This window comes from Pyxicephalus adspersus, chromosome 4, assembly GCF_032062135.1.
Source record: "Pyxicephalus adspersus chromosome 4, UCB_Pads_2.0, whole genome shotgun sequence".
Lineage (NCBI taxonomy): Eukaryota > Metazoa > Chordata > Amphibia > Anura > Pyxicephalidae > Pyxicephalus > Pyxicephalus adspersus.
Window position 1 is genome coordinate 72,020,642 of NC_092861.1, and position 22,748 is coordinate 72,043,389.

The 22,748-nt window shown below is 35.4% G+C and overlaps 1 protein-coding gene across 1 annotated transcript in view; it reads right to left on the reverse strand.

The window, feature by feature from the left end:
* Positions 1-781, reverse strand: part of TBX18 (T-box transcription factor 18) — a 27,525-nt gene extending 26,744 nt beyond the window's left edge. Inside the window, exon 1 of the mRNA XM_072410415.1 lies at positions 311-781. Within this exon, the coding sequence (XP_072266516.1) occupies positions 311-503 (193 nt within the window). The 5' untranslated portion in view covers positions 504-781. The remainder of the gene's footprint in view (positions 1-310) is intronic.
* Positions 782-22,748: the final 21,967 nt, after the last annotated feature.

Here is a 22,748-nt window from a genome sequence, read left to right on the forward strand (position 1 = left end):
AGACAATTGATAGATTCCATGGAAATATATATAGACATATTGATAGATTCCTTAGAAAATATAGAGACAATTGATAAACTCCATAGAAATATATATAGACGTATTGATAGGTTCCATAGAAATATATATATAGACATATTGTTAGATAGGATAGATGATATAAATAGAAAGGAAATGAAACAGACATAGAGATAAATAAAAATAAGAGAAAGAGAAGGTGATGATAGCGATGTTAGGGTGGAGAAGGAAGAATGCCATGCCATGGCATAGATAAGGGGGTCCATGCAGAATATTGGGGTACCGCACTCACAGGCTCCCAGTATGCCGCACACAGAGTGCTCCATGTCAGCAGACTGCTGCACGGAGGATAATTCCGATGGGTCGGTGTGCTCATCCTCCAGCTTCCTCTTCTTCTTCCTCTTCTCAGCCCCGATCAGAGCTTCCACCGAGAAGGCGTGTGCCTTGAGACTCATGGTGCACGGTGACCTCCTCTTGTCTGCCATGTCCCCCGATGTGTGTCCTCATATACACATACACCCTTCTCTCCGGAGACCCCCGAGCAGCCTGTAGCGGGCTCTAAGGCATACCCCAGCTGGGTTAGGTGTAATCCAGATCCCGGGGATCAGCACATGTCCCTGCACACACTACAGCAGAGATGATAAACTTATGTCTTCCCTTGCCGATGTGACTCGTCTGGAGGGCCAGGAAGGACTGACACGGGTTACAATGCGCTCTGCACACAAATTACAGCTTGTCATTGAAATTTGTAGCCCTGGACTGTCAGCACTTGCAGGCAGGAGAGCCCTGGAAAGAACTTGCTTCATTAGTGACAATAAAGCGGCGGGACAGGGAGGAGCCGTCACATATGTCAATCACAGGCACATCTGACCAATCACAGTGCCATCATTAAAATCTCAGCCGGACCTACTTCCAAATTAGGTCTGAGCTTGTCATGTCCCTAAGCCTGGAACTCTCCTGCTTCATCTCCCTAACACCCCCTCCACCTTACATCCCCTACCATTCTAATCAGACCTAATTGTGTGCATGGAAAAATCATTTCCCCCTTTAGTCTGATATTAACAGCAATATGGTGATAATTTGGTGATCAGCCTGTGAAAGCCTGCAAAGAAACTTTGGACAAGCCATTACACTAAAGCAAAGAGATGATTTACTAAATCATCTGGAAATCTTCACACAATGAACTGTATACATATTTACTGAAACTATCCAATCATGTACTGATGACAAAATACATATGCATCTGCATTTCTTGTGATTGGATAATTGTTATTAATCACAAAATTTATTTTCTGATCATTCTTTATTCTTAGAAATTCGAAATCATTGCAACTAATGTATTGAAAATGCCTTAATGCTTTAATCTGATCTGCCCCTAGATTGTCCAAACACGATTCATAATTAGGAAGATTTATCTAAGATGATAATTAAAAATGACTTTGGTTTAAGGAAAGGGTTATGAGTTGGGGTGTTGCATCAGGTGACATGACCACATGAAATATCTGTATCACCCAGAATTGAGCTTGTAAAAAGGGTCTTGGGGTTCTGGGTAATATTTTGGGACATATTCAAGTGCACTTTTTGGACAGAATGGTGAACTTTAGCTGGAGATGTAAACACTTTCCAGTAACATCATTAAACATATTGAGCTCTTGCAAGTTATGCTCTAAACTTTATGCATGCATTTTCATCTCAATTAGTCAGGTTTTCACCTAATTATAGTATAATTTTATCACATTGGCTGAGGCTTTTCCCTTCCTTAAAGACGAAGAAGATTGGTGTTTTTACCACAGTAAGTTGAATTTAGCACCTTAATAAAAAGTTAAGGCTTCCTTTTTATAGGTTGAGAAGGTTTATGCTGGGAGTTGTTAAAATGTTTAGAGGTGCAACGGGATGGAGGACTTCACAGCTTTCCTGACTGAGAAGAAGGAAATAGGACTTTGTTCCCAGCAAACCCTCAGCCTCTAAGTCTCTCACATACAGCTCACTTGTGTTGGCTGGAACCTGGGGATCTCAGGGTATGCACACATGTGGGCTGATTTTTTTTAAACTTTAACCCTTTCTTTGCAGTCGGACAAGGAAAATCTAGAATAAGCATTGAATTTAATTATTATTTGTAATATGTATTATTTGTATTATTATTTTATTACTATGATTTATTATTATTACTTTCATTGTTATTACTTCTGCTATAACTATTAATAATGTCATTGTTTTATTGTGGTTGCTGTTTTTTATGTATAAAAAAAATAATTAATATTAAGTATAATAATATTGTATGCATGTTTTCAAACCATTAGATAAAACGGGATTTAGAAATGTACTTTTTTAAGTAAGACTGCTGAGTAATCAATGGGAAAATAGTGACTTCTTTTCATAAGTTTATCTGCGCTGTAATACCTATTTTTGCTAAAAGAATTGCTCTATTTTTATGCTTTATGTCATATTTGAGCACTTGATGCTATAGATTTGAAATACAGGGACTGCCAGGTGCCGGTAACTGCACATCCGCTAATAAAGAAAACTGGTATGTATCTTGAATTTCTGTATGGTTTAGCTGCTGAAGCAATGGTAACCGTGCAGAGATTGCTAGCCCTGGTCATAGAGGATTTCTACCTAAAAAGGGAGTTTGGAGTATCAATGAACATATATATATATATATATATATACACACATATATATATATATATATATATATATATATATATATATATATATATATATAAATAAATTTGGTAAATACATATATATATATATATATATATATATATATATATAAATAAATTTGGTAAATACTTATTAGGATCATATATAATATTATTAAATATTTCAGGCTAAATATTTCAATGCATATTGCACATTAAGTGTACATGTCTCAGGAAAATAACCATAATAATACACAGTAAAATGTTATTTATTTTTTTCATCTTCATCATCTACACTGCAAATCCGTGTGACTTGCTGCTTACACAGTTTTCCAGTTATCGTGTTTTAAAATATTTAGTACCAACAATAAATTTTAAATATGTGTGTGTGTGTGTGTGTGTCATTAAATGCTGATACTCGGTAATGCACATATATCGTAGACCACATATATATATTGAAATACCACTTTATATATCCTTTATGCGAGATACATAATTTTCCCTTTATATTCCATGTAATTTATGTATATTGTGCATAGCAAGTAAAGTATTCTATAATGCTTTTGTAAATTGAGTTTGTAAGGCATTATATTAACCCGTAGCTGTTCATGTTGTGTACAACTCTTTGGACCATGGAGGTGCTATATATATATATATATATATATATATATATATATTGGCAATTTCTTTTCCATTTCAGCATTTCAGCAGCTGTAATATTATAGTTTTTAGCAGGTGATGCGATTACATTGATCATTACCATCTTCCACATGCTGGAGGTGTAATTGGTGATATGTCGGGTTCAGTCAGTGAAATGAAAAGCTTTAATTGAGTCAGCCATAACAAGTTCTTTAGTTTAGCTAGTGTGAAGAATGAAGGATAAAAGTGCTGGACTTGGTGTACACTGGGATTATGCCAGTGATGGGGGTATACAGCGTAGTGTTATCACTTGCAGGGATAAGTGATAGCTCCAGAATACAGACGCCACGACTATCATATGTCATGACTTAAAAATATCCCTATAAAAAGAAATTGATACAATACAGAGCGACATAATTGAAAACAAGACTCTCCTCTCCATATAAATGAATCAAGAATTTTAATCATACACTGCATGTTTCGGCAGATTCATGCTTCTTCTGTTTTGCATATTTATACATTTTGGGTATACTATGCTGGTATAATACTACATTGAATTCTCCAGGCTACACCTGGCATACTCTACTTCTCTTCAATGGGATAGTTCTACATCATCCTGTAGTTTTCCTATTTTATAGCCGGGCAACAAAAGTTTATTTGGGTTGTTACCGGGTGTCTGTTGCCTTGTTTACCCCAGTCATACTGACTACTGCTCAAAAAATTGGATTTTTTTGCAAATGAGATCTTATTTCACAGTGGAAATTCCCTTAAACTAAAAATGAAATATTTATGCCTACTAAATTTGGACTGTAATGGCTGAATGTTAGCAAGGTGCGGTCAAATATTACACTGCAAAGCCAATCATTAGTACAGAATATGTAAAAAATAAATACAAAGCTGATTACAAATTAATGTATGGTATATATGAGTAGGTAATCTTTTCAAGGTATTTCTTTCTTTAAAAGCAACAATTCATTTTGTTTTCATGATGTATTCATGATGTATTGGTACTCATCCCATGTGTAATAAAATATACCGTATACATTGTATTCTGAAATCTGATATCGTAGTCATATATTGCCATGTGCTAATTGCCTGTGTGATGGTTATGGTCCAACAGTACTAATATGTATAATAAATATATAAATATACATAGATATATAATTATGGGCTGAAGTTACATTGCCTCTAGTTAGTTGCTATGGGTTTTTCTGCCCTTCAAGGAACATGACTTTACATCTCATACAGTTCATGATGTAATTTTGGAACTTTGATACTTGTTATCTAAGAATAAATCATTCTTATTGATTAATGGAAGAATGCAACACAAAGGTTGACAGCCATCAGGATCCAATGACAAAAATATAGACACGCTAACCCAATAAAATTCTTTCTTAAAGGATCTGCGTTGTTTTAACCTTCAAATTGTTTCACTGTGGGATGCTGTTTTGTTATGTTTGTTAACGAAGATCTGTAATATACACACATGGGAGCCTATAACTCGTAAATGTGCATTGGGAGCAAAATCCATCTGTTTGATGAGAAGTTTAAAATTTAAGAAGGTAATTCATTACCAGTGATGAAAAGCAAAGCAACAATCCATCCACATACAACTATGACCTATATAGATTTGCTAAGAATCCAGCGCTGGTAAATTGCTTTCAGTGCATACTGATAATAAGCAGCCTGCTATTATCAGCTGGGAAACAAGTGCTATCTCCTATGTATATCTATTCAGGCCTCTTCAGTCATTAGGACTTTAAATATCATAATTAACAACCACTGCTAACCGAGGGAGCTGATTACCTAAAGGAATATAAAATGCAAAATGAATGATCAGTTAGCTTAGTGGAAAGATGAAGCTGTATTCAATATGTGAGTTTAATTTAAAGAAACACATTATCAGATTTTCAAAATAAATGTTGAAAAAGGTGCATGCTAGTAAATATAAGATAAATCTATTCTTACGTTGAACATAACATCGTTCTGGGGGGAGTTAAATACAAGACAGGGGAAGAGAACAAAATTCATAACAAAGAGAACAGAACAACTGAAGTTAAAGCAGGATCGCTATATTTATTAGGCTGAAATTATTCTACTCTTTGTAACTCGGTGGCATGGTTCTGACACAGCCAGATTATATATATTTATATATATATCCGAGTGTGTGTAACTCTAGTTGCTTTTCCTTCCAGTGCCCAAGGTTTAGATTTTGTATATTTGCTTAATGGTGGTATTATCCAGCTGAGCTATAAAGCACATAAATGAATTATAACATCACATGGATTGATTATTTTGTTGCAAATTCCAAATGAACAGATCTAACAAAGGGAATTGATTCCAGTCTGTAAGCCAATGAACATATATATTAAGGTAAAGTATATCTCATCAATTACACAATCGGGTGCCATGGAAGACTATTTTTCAATAGGGAATTATAAAGTTGATTAAATTATAAAGTTATGATAAAGATCATTAGGACTGTTCATTACAACAGACATAGCTGTCCCATGATTTGTAATATTAGAATGCAATTTTCGGGTTTCCTATGGATGTATGTGAGCTGGCACTGTTGGATGGGATTCAGCACAGGGTAATATTTTCCCAGGGGTAGAACCATAAAGCAGGTCAATTAGCTGCACATTTGTCAGCTGGGACCATGTCCCTTCACTGGGAAGGTGTCAGTCTTCTTCAAACATCATTAGTGGAACATCGCCTGACATGGGACACCGAGGCAAATGTAAGCACTTTGTTTAACAAATGGTTTTCTAGTTGTTCTGCAGGCTGATATCCTCAGAGATGTCTGAAGATGGGAAAAACAAACACTCTGTTTTATTTGAATCTGCTAGTATCGGAATTTTCTGGGTAGTTGAGGATTCTGGAGCTGCAGATTTGCCTGATTTGTCAGTTCAAATATAACTTAAAAATCTTTTCAGATTGTTACTGGGCAGTGGTAGTGGGTCTGTGTAATTCACAATTGGAGTACAGCACTTTAATACTATTCCCACTAAAGTCTGCTGTGACATCCATTGCTTTCATTCTGTCCCTAGCAATACACCAGATAAGAGTGAGGAAAACTAGATTTCCCTGTCCCAAGGTAAGTGAAAGTCCACGTGGTGGCCAGTCAACCTGGAAGAATATAATACTACTTGGACAATTAAGTCATTTTAATACTATAGCTGCAAACTACAGGATATGCAAAGGGGGCAACAATAATCTTCCAAACATAATGAGAAACATTTTTCGTTTAGATGGGGTTTGCTCAAACAGTATAATTCTTACTTTTAGCACCCAATCATGTGCATAGGAAATAAATAAAATATAATTTGCTATGGGTCATTGCATAGGACTGGTAAAATTTAATGGGTACAGCTTTTAAAGTTAAAATACATGAAGGATTCTGAATTTAGCTAATATATGATGTACAACCCTTAATAACATTTTAAAAAATAATAAATAAAATAAAAACTCTCCTTTCTTTAGCCTCAGAAATAGAAATTTTTCCAGGTGACAACACAACTCTGAATTCAGTGCAGCAGTGTTGTCACCTTATTACAAAAAGGTACAGTTTTGCTGTCAGAACCAACTGCTATTTTTAAGGGCTAATGTCAAATGTCAAGTGCTGTTCTGTATGTTGTTGTAGCAGCACATCTTAATGTAGCAGATGGGTGAGCCTGGTTTATATTTTCTTCTGAATATATAAGTATGGGCTTAGTTTTCCAATCACATTATGCATGCCTTTCCCCTGATTTTCCTGTTTGAATTTTAGGGATATGGAGCTGATGTACAAGAACATCCCCTACAAAGATTTAAATATGTAACAATATAACATATTTGCTACATACTAAATTATATTTGTTGCTATTTTGTGGGCACAAAGTAACAACGTGTAGAAATAAATGCTGTTTTATTCATACTGCCATTTCAGAATAACCAGAAATGGATAATTAACAATATCTTTGACATCATTAATATCTCTTTTTGTTATTGTTTTGCTGCCTTTGAAGCTAAACTCATAAAGCTAAGTACACAGATGAAATGCAAAAAGTATACAAGAAAAGTGTTACTGCAGTCCTGATATTTACACAAATCTGCCTGGTCTATCAAGGAAAGAAACTTTATTTCTTGGAGTTTTTCATACTTCATGCCCTGTGACTGAACAGTGAAAAAAATACAGCACATTGCATATAGTGTCTGATTCTTGCACCATAGCACACCTACCTTGAAACTTTTGCTGCTTATCCCTCCCCTTCTCTGAAATCTTCTGTACAGACTGTAGATGCTGATACCACATCAATTTCAGGTTCTTCCATGCATGCATATACAGATTACTTTTTTATTTCACTTTAAAGTTATTGCAAAGGGTAAGGGGCACACTTTGTGAGTAGAGGAAAAAGAAGTTTTATTTCCACATACTGAAGAGATTCTTCACAGTAAGGTCTGGGAAATCCTGGCAGAGACTCCCTCAGGAAGAAACATATAATGGTGTACTTATGAAGACAGAGCCAACATTAATTGTGTCTTTTATATATATTTGGAGTCTAGCTTTAATAAAAACCTTCCAAATTGACAATACCAGAGAAAAAAATCTTCACATGACATAGCACTGCCTTTGCAATGGGTTATTATTATAGACAAGTTATAGTTCTAACAAGCAGACATTTTTGGATATAGTATACACTTAGGGAACATTTATATACTTTGTATCATTAACCTCTATACCCTATCATGGTAGGAAAGGGAATCCCATCTCAGGGGCAGCGCAAGGTTCCCATCAGAATGGTACAGCCCTCCGTTGCCTCCTGCTGATATGTGCACTTGGTGTAACTTCTATAAAACAAGGGATGTGTTGGGATTATGATAAATGTTGCTCAACTGTGCCAAGGGGTTAATATCAAATGGTGTGAGTGCAAACAAACTGTTCTAAGAGGAAACATGATGCTGTATATAACTTTATAATGTAATAAAGAGGAAAAATAATCCATTTAATTGTTTTCACTTGAATTTCCATGTTCTTTTCATTTGTAGCAAAAGAAAATCTGTACAATTACAGATTAATCTGTAAATACAACCAAAACTAAAGGCACATTTACAATCTATAGAGAATTCAAACATCTTATTATTTATTTTTTTTTTAAACTGGGTTTGTCTTTCTGTCCACCAATACTCTTTCTGTTTTCTCAGCTGTATAGCTGTAGACTACGAGCAATTGTTATAAACAGCAAAAAATTAAAATGTAATGAAAAGCAAATGTAATAAACCTTACTTTGATTGACTGTGCAAATTTCCCAGTATTCTATACTTCATAGCAGCATTAAGAAGGTAATAAAGAGAGTGCAATCTGCAGCTAACAAGTATGCTATAACAAAGTTTTGAAAGCTTCGGGTACACGGTCGTGTGGGCCCATTGGCTTGTAAGTCTACTTTACCAGTACTTATCGATACAGTATTGTGACAGCTATGATGAGTGCTAGGCCCCATGGGCAAATTATATGTTGAGTTGTGTTTTGAGTTATATTTTCTGAGCAAATCTTTATTATTCATATTTTAGAAAATAAGTAGAATCAATTCAATTACATGTTTAGTGGTTTGTATGTTTTAATACTGCTTATCTTTATGGGTCATCTGAAGGGACAGAATAGTATGGTGACCTACCTGATGGCTGGCTTCATCTGAAACTTTTTTTTTCCAGACTGTACAAGAAGTGATAGGTCACTGTTGATGACTCATATGATTATTTTTACACAGTATTTATATAGCACATCATATTACGCAGCGCTGTACAAAGTCTATAGTCGTGATGCTCATATACTTCTGAATGTAAAGCTACGTACACACTTCCAATTATTATCATTGGAAAACGAACGACGAACGTTCCTGCACGATATATATGAACGATCGAATAGCACCGATCCTGCACATAGAGATAACGACACGATCGTTCGTAGATATTGTACACACAATAGATACGATCGTTTAAGCGATAGAGGAACTATGTGCACGACAGGAAAGTGAACGGACGTTCGTTCATCACGCATGCTCTGAACATGGACGATCAACGAACGACCGTACACACGAACGATGGTCAACGATCGTCGTCCAATCCGATCCGCCGGTCCGGTCGTTCGTTTCCAATGAGTTTCCTCGTTCGTCGGCGTCGTTGATTACTTTTTTACGAACGATTTTTTGCCAAATCGATTGTTCGTCGTTCGATTGGAACGATAAAAATTGGAAGTGTGTACGCACCTTAAATTGTAGCTTGAGCTACAGAGCTTGTAAACATAAAACCTTTTTTTAGCAGGCAGTAAGTAAATACATGTAAAATTGGTTGGTACAAAACAGAATGCAAAATGTCATGTAATATTTTATGTTACAATGCCCTTAGTGTTTTTTCTAGCTTTAAAAAGTTAAGTTTTGACAATAATAAATAGTATTGTTGAGCAAAAAATGAGGACAAAATTACTTTACATATATACTTACACATTACATACTGACATATTAAGATTTAGGTGATTCGCTTTTTTTTTTAGAGGATACTGCAAACTGCTGATATGATACAATAGCATTATTGGATAATGAAGGGAATGCAAACATGCAACTCACATGTATATTGCATGCAAATTGCATTAATTTGAAACGCCAGTGAAATTCTGCAGCTGGCAAATTTTGACTGGCTCATTTTCAAGTCAGTGCACTTTGTAAGGACTTTGGAGGTGATTTCCAAAAAGACAAATTTTCTGCATGAGATTGTTCATCTCTACTTAAGATCCCATTCACATTTTCGCACTATACTAACATGCAGTAAACATGCATTGTTAAAGAAATGCTTGTTAAAACACAAACCACACCCCAATCCCCCACAATGCATGCAATGAGATAAAAAAAGATTCATTTTATTTTAACAAGCATATTTAACATTAAATATATGCTTTGAGAGTTCATTCAAAACCAATGATCTGCATTAATGCACAATACCGCGTTGAATTAATAACCATGCGTTAACTCACTACAGTACAAATGGACCCTTAATCAAAAACTTCTATCCATTTTATCTGGTGCCATTTTACCTATTAAACTGAAATCTCCCTTGCCAGAGGAAGTTATTTCAAACACACGGTTCTCTCAATGTGTTTGAAATAGAAGCTGTTTGGCATAAGAAAGAAGTCATCAAAGATTTTGTTTTAGGTCATATTATTCCTCACCCAATATAAGTTTTACCTCTGAGTTAAATTAAAACACAGTGAGCATATTATATCACTGCAGAAACATAGGCAGTAGATGCATGTGTCAGATGTGTAATTGTAACCCAATCATGCTCTAAGCACCTTCTGCTATGAGGCCTTGTTCTGAAAGCATTCTCTTTAAACACATAATAGAACCTTACACATTGTATTTTTCTTTTATTAAACCAGTCACAGCAATATACGGCATTAATGTGATTAAACAGTAGAAATTCGCTTTATTCCTTCCCTGGATGCTTCTGCTCAGCTGTAAGTGTTATTTTCATTACACCAAGGCTGTGAAATTAGGTCAAATATGAATGGGGTATGGTTTTTCCATCAGAAATCATGCAGTTCTAATTTAGTTAATATCCTACTCATTTTTCTCCATGCCGGATAAGCTTTATTACATTCCAAGCATACGCTGTGTGTTACCTCTGCCAAGAGCTGTGTGCATCATATACTTCTGAAATAAAGCTGACTTCCTTATTATGTTTAAATACCTTTCAGGGCAATATTTTAGCAATATTTAAAACTGACATAACAACTCTGGTTAAATAATGTGTCATTTTTTGCTATCGGGCAAATATCAAGTTGCATTTGATATATTAACACATTTTATATGATTTTATTTTGTTGTAGGTCTACTGTTCTTCCCATATGCATTCAAAATAGAGTAAGGCTGTGGTGCGAATTTTATTTTTCTTTAACACAATCAGATTAGCCTATTGACTGTATTATAAAAATAGTGAACAATGAAACAATGCAACTTATGTTAAGTTGTCTTACAGACTGGGTAAAGGTTAACTAGTTAGTTTTGGAGATGTATGGGAACTGGAAACTCTACTATCAAATTGTATGTCTGGGGATCCTTTTCACCTCTCTCTGTTTTCCATGTTTTATTATGCTGAAAATACACAAAAAGTTCATGATCAAAAACCCATTTTTCATACTAAGCCAACACTGTTGCAATAAAATCCCAAGCAGCATTCAAAGCCCTATTCAGTTTTCTCCTACTGGAATATAGGTCTCTTCTCTTTCTGATCTTCATACATTATATGGGAAGAGTTCTGTGTAGGTGGGGAAGAAACCATAAGTATTACAGATCTACACCAGAAACATGTCTCTTCCTAGCTACAAAGGGATGTGTGGTGTGGCAATGTTGTGTAATTCTCAGGACTAATAAACAGAAATACAAATTATGTGACAGGCATGGTACAATTATTGTCACACCATGACTGTAAAGTACTAAATGTTTAATTCAATCATATTTAATGTACAGCAATGCGTAATATGTTGGTGCTATATAAATCCTGTTTGATAATAATAATTCAAAACAGATTTTAATGATAGTACTTTATTTTTTTTGGTTTGTAAGCACAGCAAAAAGTCCCCACTCTTATACCGTATTCAGAGTATGACAACTACAATGGCAGGAGCTTAAGTGCACTCTGCCATCTAATGGCTGAACATTAAATGTCTCATTTAGGCTGCCAGCTGTCTCCTATGCTGTATAAAATCTTACATTAGGAAGAGTAATACACACACATCTCATGTGTTCTCCATGTTTATTAACTATTGGTGTTGCAGGGACCATACTTTCTATAGGCAGAGCGCCATCTAGTGGCAAATGTTTTTTTTTATTTGTCAAAGACCTTTAGGGAAAAGAAGAAAACCCCAAGGCAGTAAGAAATTAATTTACTAAATGTATGTTTGTGCAAACCAACACAGACTTTAATATATGCCCTGCGAAATGCACTGAAACACTTTCACAGGCTACAAAGTATACAATAAAAGTATTATGTTCATTAGGAATACCCAATTAATTAAAATTAATATTATAAATATTATTAATAATATTAAACAGAATTTATATAGTGCCAACATATTACGTAGCACTGTACATTAAATAGGGGTTGCGAATGGCAGACTAATACAGACAGTGACACAGGAGGAGAGGAGCCCGTCCTGAAGAGCTTACAATCTAGGAGGTGGGTGGAGGTAACATACAATAGGATGGGAGATATGGAATAGTGGGAAGTAGTGACGATTTCAAAAGACAGAAGAAGATGAGTAGGGCTGATTAAAAAAATGGGTTTTGGGTGCTCTTTTAAATGAGCAGAAAATAGGAGCAAACTGAATAGGACGAGGAAGACCATTCCAGAGAGTTGGGGCAGCTCTAGAGAAGTCTTGTATCCGTGCGTGTGATGAGGTTATGAGTGAGGAAGTCATTAGCAGGTCATTGGAGGAGCGGAGAGAGTCGCTGGGGGAGTACTTTTTTATCAGGTCAGAAATGTAAGTGGGACAATACCTGTGTAGGGATTTGAAGATAAAGCACAGGAGCTTGAATTTGATTCTAAGGTGAAATGGAAGCCAGTGTAGAGAACTACAAAGAGATGCAGCGGAAGAGGAGCGGAGGGAAGGATGGATGAGTCTGGCTGCAGCATTCATAATAGATTATAGAGGAGAGAGTCGGGTTAGTGGAATACCAGAGAGGAGGAGGTTACAGTAGTCCAGACGAGAGATGATAAGGGCATATACAAGGAGTTTGGTGGTCTCAGGGGACAGGTAGGGGCAGATTTTGGAGATGTTGCTTAGGTGAAAGTGAAAGGACCTGGAAATGTTCTGAATATGGGGGGTAAGTGAGGGGGCAGAATCCCAATCATGTGCAGATGATATTTTTATGTGATTGGAATATACAAATAAATATTAATGGTGACATCTGTGTATTGCTTCTTTCCTATAGAACTTAAAACATTGTTTTTCGGGGAAAACTGACACAAACATGGGAAGAACATACAAACTCAATGCATACAGCTGATGCCCTGGCCAGTTCTGTTTCATTCTGCCAATTTTAGAGTTCCAAAGCCAATGGAGCACAAAACACATTTGTAAATCACTTTATATTTGTAAATTTATTTTTATTTCATTAAAGTAAGGTATTGCAAATGTTATATTTGCCACACTCAGCCAGCAGGAGGAAAGGCTCAGACTATGCTCCTGTGATATACCAAGCTCACCTATTGCTTCCTTTCAATACTGTCTTAAAAAATAAATTTACCAAAATGTATCCTCATTTTTTATCAAAATAATGGTATGCTATTCAACTGTAAGGCTGCATAACCAGTGTAAACTGCTCTTCTATTCACCCAAGAAGGAACTTTCTAGCTTCCATTTAAACAAATATAAAAACAGCCTTTGGAGAACTGTGACTGTGGAGTTGCTTTTGTCTGCTCTGTTTTGGGTGAATATCATCTGAATTTCTACATGAAGACAACAAAGATCATGCAGCCTGTGAGGTTGCAAAATCACAAATTTAACATCAGGTATTTTGTGTGTAATTGATGGCAAAATGTTGTTTACGCACACACACTTTTATACAGCCACTAGCCCAAAAAGTAGCAAAATTAGGACCTCCCCATAGTTTTATTACCTGTAATACAATTTATTAACTTTTTATGCATCTGTTGCTTAAATTTATATATTAAATTTCGCTGTGTAGATGAAGTGTCATTGAGGAAAAAAATGTGTTTTTGGTGCATGTATTTATGCTCCTATTGAGTCTTTGCTGATCTTGCAATGGCTTTGAATATGTTAGGATTTTACAGCTATTGAAAGTAATATGATGTAGTTTGAAGCTACAGAAAAGTCACAAAAGAAATGTCTGGTGTTGTTGAAGTATTTTCTGCATCAATACATTGCAGTGTGTGGTCTTATTGATTTTTTTAATGTCAGGGATATATATTTTAAGTAAGAATGGCAAATTAGGTGCACTTGACAGAACTCAGTGCATGTTATCATATTAGTTATACATGCAGTATTTGGTTTGTCCCATGAGTCTCTTATTTTGAGGTGTGTAGAGCAGTCAGAGAGCAGAGAGTCAGTGAAGCCACAAATGTCATGAGATCATTGACAAAGTCATGAAATATTTAAGAATGGTTTTGTTTTAATTTTTAATGTTGATAATAATGAGTAAGCATAAAACAGTAAAAATATTGAAACACATATCAGTAAATTAAAAAAGAAAAAAATTGTAATAATTCATATCTCTTGTTAGCTATGTATAAAAGGTTGATTTTCAACTTGGTTAGTCCCAAAAAATCATGTAATTATTAGTTAAATGTTTTTATACCCACTATTAGAAAAATGGCATTTTCTGCAAGCAATAAAAGTCTTATCCTCCTCAAGACCGAAATAATCCTGGACAGGACAGAGATGTACCTCCTGAAGATATAGCTCAGCTACGAAAGGTGCTGAGTTACTGTCATTATGTAATACCCCCAAAAAATGCCTACTACGAATGTATAAAGTGTATTTACCTGTTACTATGTAAAAATGAATTGTACTGCAAGGGTGCTTTTACACTTATCACAGCATTTTTTGACTTGTAACTGCAACTGACTGTCAAAGCTAGCCATTCTATTGTGCTGTATCTTTAGCTACCCCAAAGGACTCTGGGTATCCTTTTCATTTATCAAAAGTTTACTTGAAAAGAAATGCTATACATACACTAAAACAAACTGTATATCTAAAAACAACACTTATACCATTATCCTATAAAACCTTAACCTAACTTTAAAGTTTTAAAAATAATATTTGTTAACAGGATAAAAGGGTGTTAAAAGGATAAGAATCAAATGTATAGCAATTATTTTGTATTCTGTGGTATAATAACAAAAAAAGTCTAAATAAAGTATTTAACCCCATGCCAACGATGAACTAGTCACCAAGCCCTATTATTTTTTATAATTAATTATCCATAATTAAACCATGCTGTTAATGTACACCACATGTACCAGCTAACTAAATCACACTAGGGAATATAACAATATACTAAATTAAATCTCCAGTCAAATTAATACTTGCACTATAGTAAAATCTGAATAAAACAGCACCATGCAGTCCTTTTCAACCATTTATGGATAATTGTCCTGCTGAGAGCTGAAAATATATTAAGCAAATATCCTGTTTAGTCCACCTAGATCACCCAGTTACATTACATTGTTTTAGTAAATATCTTATTTATTTTACCTCCCAATATATATTTATTGTATTGAGTAAGAACAATTGGACAAAACAGCTGCTATGGATGAGGGTCATTTCTGCCTATTCTGATACCCTTGGCTGGACATATTCCTTAGCTTGCACTTGCCAATGTTACTATTAAACTTAACCAAGCCATCATAGCAATATGTTTGTAACAGGATTTTTATTAAATAAATATTCTCTAATAAGTTAAACTGGAATTATGTTTTAAAATTATAAAACAATTACAAAATATGTATTTCAACTATTTTCCTGGAGTTAAATACATGCAGCTGTTGCCCTATTTACAAATGGACATTATTCTTTGCTTGCTAGTGGGATTAGTTTTGTTTTCACTATATTCCCCAAAAAGTTCATGTTTACTTTTAGATTCATCTTAATTTTTAAGTCTTTTATTATTTAACCAAATTTATTGGAAATATAAAATAGTAATTTTTGGCATGCAAATATGAGCTATTGTCAGCTTTGTTAAGCACAAGAAACTGACCTGAGCTTGTTTTAAAAAAACAAACCAACAGAGCTAAAGTCACATAAAAGTCTAAGCAGAATTCTGCTCCGTATTCATATTATGAACACATAATATTGCACAAAATGTTAATATCTCTAACAATATCGCTCCTTCTATTACTACATACCAAAATCATTTTTTTTTATTACACACCAAAATCATTTTTTATAAAAAAATTGACATAATAAATTGCAAATATTGTTTTTTTTTTTTTTGTATTGTTGAAACGCATGGGAATAGGCAATCAGGGGAACAGTCAACAATTGTTTTTAAAATGTATTTGTCCAGGAAAATAGCCTACTGGAAGAAAATTTTCTTTTACTCCTGATTCTGATTTAATCAGCTATGACATAAAAAGAATGAAGATTGGGTGCGTGCAGGACCTACATTTCAAATATGTATCCTTGGGCATTGAAGCAATATTTTTCTGTTCTGTATTGCGTTAAGGTTATGCTATGGCAGAGCGTTTCTGGACCTTTTTAACATTGAGGAACCCTTAAAATAACTTTGAAGTTTCTTGGGGTAACCCCTGCTATGATTACTATATCCACAACTCACAGTACATTGGAGTGGTGGTTACTAGGAAGAATGCCTCTTACATTGCTGGCAATAGGAAACAATGTCACCCTTACAGATAGCCAAAAAGATAATTGCTGTCTGTTAAACTGACCTCAGAGTCAAAAACTGCTCATTGCTCAAGAATCCCCCCCCCCCCAACAACCTCTGAAGGAACCCTATGGTTCCACAGAACCTCGTTTGAGAAACACTGTGCTATAGGGTACCACTAGATACAAGCTTTTTCTTTCTTCCATACTACTGAACATATATGTAAGTCTACACTGCCACACTAAGCTACCTGACCTGTGTACATAATCTTCCAATGGAAATAGTTACTCATACTTCTTGTATTGTTGTGTTGTTCTTTTTTTCAGACCCACACAAGGGTAGGTTTAGTGCCATTGACAGACTTTGCGGTAGACATGATGGTCAGAAGAAGTAACCCCACTGCTACCATAGAGTAAGCTGTGTGCACAAAAATCCCCAAATATATTTGGATTTTGCTGTAGTTTAAGACAGTTGTAAACTACTTCCATTGTTAAAAAAAATAGATAGAAGTAGGGCATGGTTACTTTGATCTAGAAAAAGCTCAGAGTTCTCAGTAGGTGTAAAAGGTTTCAGCCACCTATATTTAAAACGTAATACCTGTTCAGGTTTGAACTGGGGACCTGAGGTCCATCAGAGGTATTGAGACCTTATATCTTTCCTGGCACAATGGGCAGAAGGTAAGGCAGAAGGAGTCTATCAAAGAGTACAATATGGGCATATGATTGTTACCCACCAGAGTTTTTCTGGTCCTTTGTGAGCCGGTCCTACCTGTTGCTTAATTGAGGTTTCTTACCCAAACCAATACCTCCTCTATCCAACCCATGCAAGAGTAATGTCAGCACACATTTTTGTGACAGTAGACTTTTTGAAAGATTGGAAAATGCAGAGATAAAGGCTGTTAAATATACAAAAACTGTTGACTTTACTTGGAAAAGCAATCTGGGACATCTGTAGGCTTGGAAAGCAGTGACTGCCAAACTTGACTTACATGGGAAAAAAAATTGTAACTTGAGCTGCCTTTACCTACAAATCTATTTTCTGACCTGCAATGTTGTTTGACAGAAGGTAAACTAGGTGCATTTTTTCATTATGTGCTTAGATTGACTTTCGCAGATTTGTAAGTTTATTTAAGCAGTTGGTTAGTATTGGTAGCCCACATGTGTCCCTTATGACAGGTGTCCTATAACAAAAAGCTTTGTCTCTGATGCTCTCTCAAGGCTTAGGACCACACTTCTCATTGAAAGCAGGGGAAGCAACCATGGGGAAAGTGGCTAACAGTTTGAGGTGATGGGTTGTGTGTGAACTCTGGCTTTCCACACAGAAGATAAACAGTCACATACTGTATTTCTCTGTGACAGTGTTGTGATTTCTCCATGGTAATCATTTATGGAGTAAGGAAAAAAAACTTACATATGCTGTAAGCCTTAAAGTAAAATATAATGTATTACCAGTGAACACACAACATTTAAAAAAAAATAATTTTTATAAGACTTAGACATGTTATAGTAAACCCTTCATGGAAGAATTGGCTGGTCTACAAGAACCACTTTTTCCATAAGAAGTAAGAAAGAGAACTTGTGCAATTTAGACAGTGAGCCAGGACTTTTTCAAGCAAACAAAAAAAATTTTTTACATGTGTTCTTCATTGAGTAATTTTTTTGTACGTTCAATCAGAGATTTACTTAGGTTTCAGGATTGGGTTGGACCCCAAACTCTTAAAACGAACCATTTACTGTCGCTTAATGGCATTTTTCATTACAGGGTAGAGAGGATCAATTGAATCACATTGATTAAAGCACATAAAGAAGAAATAAAACCATGCTTACTGTTTTTTTTTAATGTATAGAAAGCTTATACAAGTTTAAATGCTTGCATAATAATGTATACAATATTATTAATTGACATCATACCAATAATGCAATAAGCTGCACTGTTGCCAGCAGAAATAGAGTACCTCCAATTCAGAAGCATCTTGTCTTTTCCTGCAGCATCTAATGGATCTGATAAATCACAGTAAAGACAAGTAAGGACTGGCTGACCCATATCGTGAGTTCACCCCTTCTGGTCCCTGATAGGCCTTCTTCTGCGTTGGGCACCATAGTGATCACATGGACTGCTATGGTGGTAGTTCTGCTACTGAAGCCCAGTAGTTCAAATTGATAATGAAATACACAAGTAATCAAGACCAGTGAGTAATCTAAATACTATTCACACTGTATGGATGATTTTGCCTGAAGATTGTAATTCTGTACCTGGAAGAAGTTTAGTGCTGACTCTTTACAAACTATGTGTATACTTTCTCAATAACTCCAGCATAAGTGGTTGTTCTGATTGGATTCGATTCCGACTCAGATAGGATCTATTCTAAGCTCGGCACGCAATTTGGAATTTGAGTAATACAATGTAATTTCCAGGTATAGTATGCCATGAAATGATTGTTTTGGCTGAGCTGTACTTTACCTGTCATTGAAATGTATAGAACAGCTCATTAAAAAAAAAAACAGTTGAATTCAAACTCAGAATTTGAATCCAGTTGGATTTCTGGACTGATCCAAACAAATTTGATCAGAATTTTACTGTTCCAAGCACCTCTATCCAGCAAACACAGATGAATTCTTTCCTTGGCTATAAATGCAAACGCACTGCCCTTTTAGCTAGCTTTCGGAGGTCTGTTAGGTGTGTACATGCTATAATGCCAGCTGTCAGTGACCACTAGTTTCATGGTAATTAGAACTGTTCTCTTAAATTGTTTTGTCTAAAGCAGTTAACAATGTGCAGAAAAGTTATAAAACTGCATTTTGTACCACAACATTCACCAAGGCTCCTTTCTGTGTGACAACATAATTTTTATTTTATGTTAGCAAAAAACCAAGCCCAAATTTTTAAATGATACATTCTGAAAACTGCTTTTATTATGCCTCTATTATGACCACAGAACTTTGTGGCTATACACCACCCTCAATAAATGTCTAAAGTACAAAATAAGGCAGAGAGGCTGGTTCATTAGAGCATAGAAACACACAACATTACGAGTAGACACATTTTTTGTTGGGTCTAAGAATAAGAGGTGAATAGTACATCTGTAGAAAAACTGTGACCCATAATTTGGAAGTAAAACCACAAAGTTTATGGTCTATCCCTTGCATTCACACATACAATAGGTTCAAAAATAATCTCAATGCTATACAATACCCATTGTATTCTAGCATTCTAAAGCTATGTACACACGTCAAATGGTTCTCGCCCAATAATCCGCTTGGGGCCGAATTGGACGAGAATCTGGCGTGCGTACAGTGCCCGTCGTCCATCGAACGACCGTCCTGGCGGATCCACGGACGATGGATGACGAACGATCCTAATGCAAGGGAAGAGGAGGAGCACACAGCAGGGTGCCACTCCATCACACCCCCTCCCCTCTCCATTAAGCAGAACGGTGCTGTATGTACAACATCCATTCATGCATTGTGCAGTCTTTATTCGTCGGAAAGGATTGTGAACGATCCTTTACAATGAGAATATTGCACGTGTGTGTGCAGCTTTAGATCTGAAGAACAGTGAACTGGCTCATTATTTAGAAAGTAGGTAAACCCCATGCTGTACAAAATGCCCTCATCAAAGAGAAGATACCAGCCCAAAGTTATATTAATATAATGTGTAAATCACACAGGTTCTATTTCCTCAGCAATACAGTTTCAGTCTCACAATAACCCACAATCATAGCATTACTGCAGTATCCAAAGATCAGCTTTTTTCAAACAGAACCCACACTTGCAGTACAACAGGGAACTAGACCAAAGTAAAGAAAGAAAAAAAGTATCCTCAGGCAAGTAAATTAGTAGGTATTAGATGTATAAGGTTCATGTAAAAATGTATAAAAACAGTCAGTTAGTTAACTCTTAATAACCAACTAACAGCATTTATTGACACTGACAGCGAATCTTCCGGACATTTAAGACATCCAGAGGCCCTGTTAGTGTTTAAATGTGATATGGTTCATGGTTTTGGTTTTTGGAAACCCAAAATCCCTTTAAAAAATTTTCTCTTCGTTACCTTTTACATATTTTTGTAAATAATATGAGTAAAAAAAAAAGTACATGCTAGCAATCTTCAAGTAATGTATTCTCGTAAGTAGGGGTATGATTGTTACAATAAACAAATGCCATATTTTTATTCTCCTTTAATTTTTTATTTCACATGTTTTAATGCAACAGTTAAACAAAGCCTCAGGATCACCAGGGTGAAAACTAGACAAGAAATAAACTCTTGGCACCAATAAAACATTTGTAAACAAAATCAGCAGGTTATTTTAAAGCCATATCTCACACTTTCTTCTAGTAAACTGAATAAATGCAGCTCCCTCTCATCCAGTTTATTTTACAGCTAAAAAACAGAGCAGTATTGAATGAAATCCAGTAATTTTATAGGTAAAAATTGTAGTCATTAGGCTTTGAAGACTTTTCCAACGTTAATTATAAAGTTTCTGAGTCTGGATAACATATTGTTAACAGATTTTGTGCATGTGCTAATGGCAACATGGATGATTTCCAATAGTTTTATTGAGGAAATAGCAATTAAAATGTTGAAGGCTGCAATGTGCATGAGAACTCACAATGATCTTTAAAATGTGTTTAGCCAACTGAGGGGCACATTTATCAAATGAGGGAAATTTTTCCCTATTGACTGTGATACAGTTCACAGATTGTCAGTAAAATGCAGTGGTGATGCTGATCTAATGTGACCAGTATAATATGTTTTAACAAAAGAAGGAGACAAAATGGGGAATACAGAGTAGAAGGGCAGAGAATTTTCTCAACTTCGTTGTAGGGGAAGACGCAGAGGGATTAGTTTAATCCAAGTCTGATAGTGTGATAGTGTGAAGAGAGTGATAGATGATAGAGTTCCTCAAAAAGGTTGCATAGATCACATTGGATTGATATCTCAGTTGCCCAGCCAAATGTAGTAGGAATAGAAAATGCGGGTAGGAAAGTATGGCTCTTTAGGCAACATTAGAAATAAAAAAAAAAATGATATTTGTGAGTAAAGAACCATTCTTTCCTACACACATTCTCTTTACATCAGATCTGGCCTGAGCATTGGAAATAACCATTTTTCTTTTAGCCGCAGAAGAGTTGGTTGAGTTGGCTGCAAATGTACATGAGAACTCACAATGGTCTTTAAAATGTGCTTTTCTTTCACTTTAAAGCCGACCTGACACTAAAAGGTCCACTTGTTACATCCAGCCATGCTAGTTATCAAGTATAACCACATGTGGAAAAATTTTAGAGAATATACAATTTACTTACCTATGTAGCTTCTGGACACGTTCCTGAGGCAAAGGTGATGTCACAGTCCTTCCAGTGGAATTGTGGGAATTTAGGTAGTCCAAGTCTTGTAAGGCACTCCCGCACCATTTGCAAGGTTTAGGATACATAGTGGAAGTCTGGCTTTTCACCACAAGTGCTTTTCTTAACCTTATCATTGTCTTGTTATCTTGTTAACTTTTTACTTATGGGCAAGCCATTTTAGAAAGATGATTTAATTGCATAAGGAGTAATGTAGGTGAACTTGACTATGCTGCTGATAATGATTAGTGCTTGTGTTTAATAATCTCTGAGTGTATTGAATAAAACAAACACGGGCAGTTTTGGCTTTGCTAATGACCAGGCGGGTTGACAATCTTGGAACTATGCTAGCTATGCAAAAACCCACAACTTACATGCAGTATTGGGGAAAAGGTAAGGGGTAGCCAATATACACTAATGGATGTTCAGAATAGTGACAAATATTGCCAAATAATCAGCTTTTCCCATGCATGCATTTACATTTTTTAGTGACTGCTGTGGTGGAGGTTAATAAAACATAATAAAATATTATATTTTAATGTATTAAAAATTTTGACCAAGGATTTGACCAAGAGAAACAATGAGTCTATACTAAAATTCATCTAAAATACTTTTCATTTTTACAGTGACTTTGTTGAAAACTTTATAAAAAGTAGTCTTGGGCCATCACCAAATGAAAAAATTGACAGTTAATTCCTTTTTGTTCTAAAGCAGTGTTTAACAAC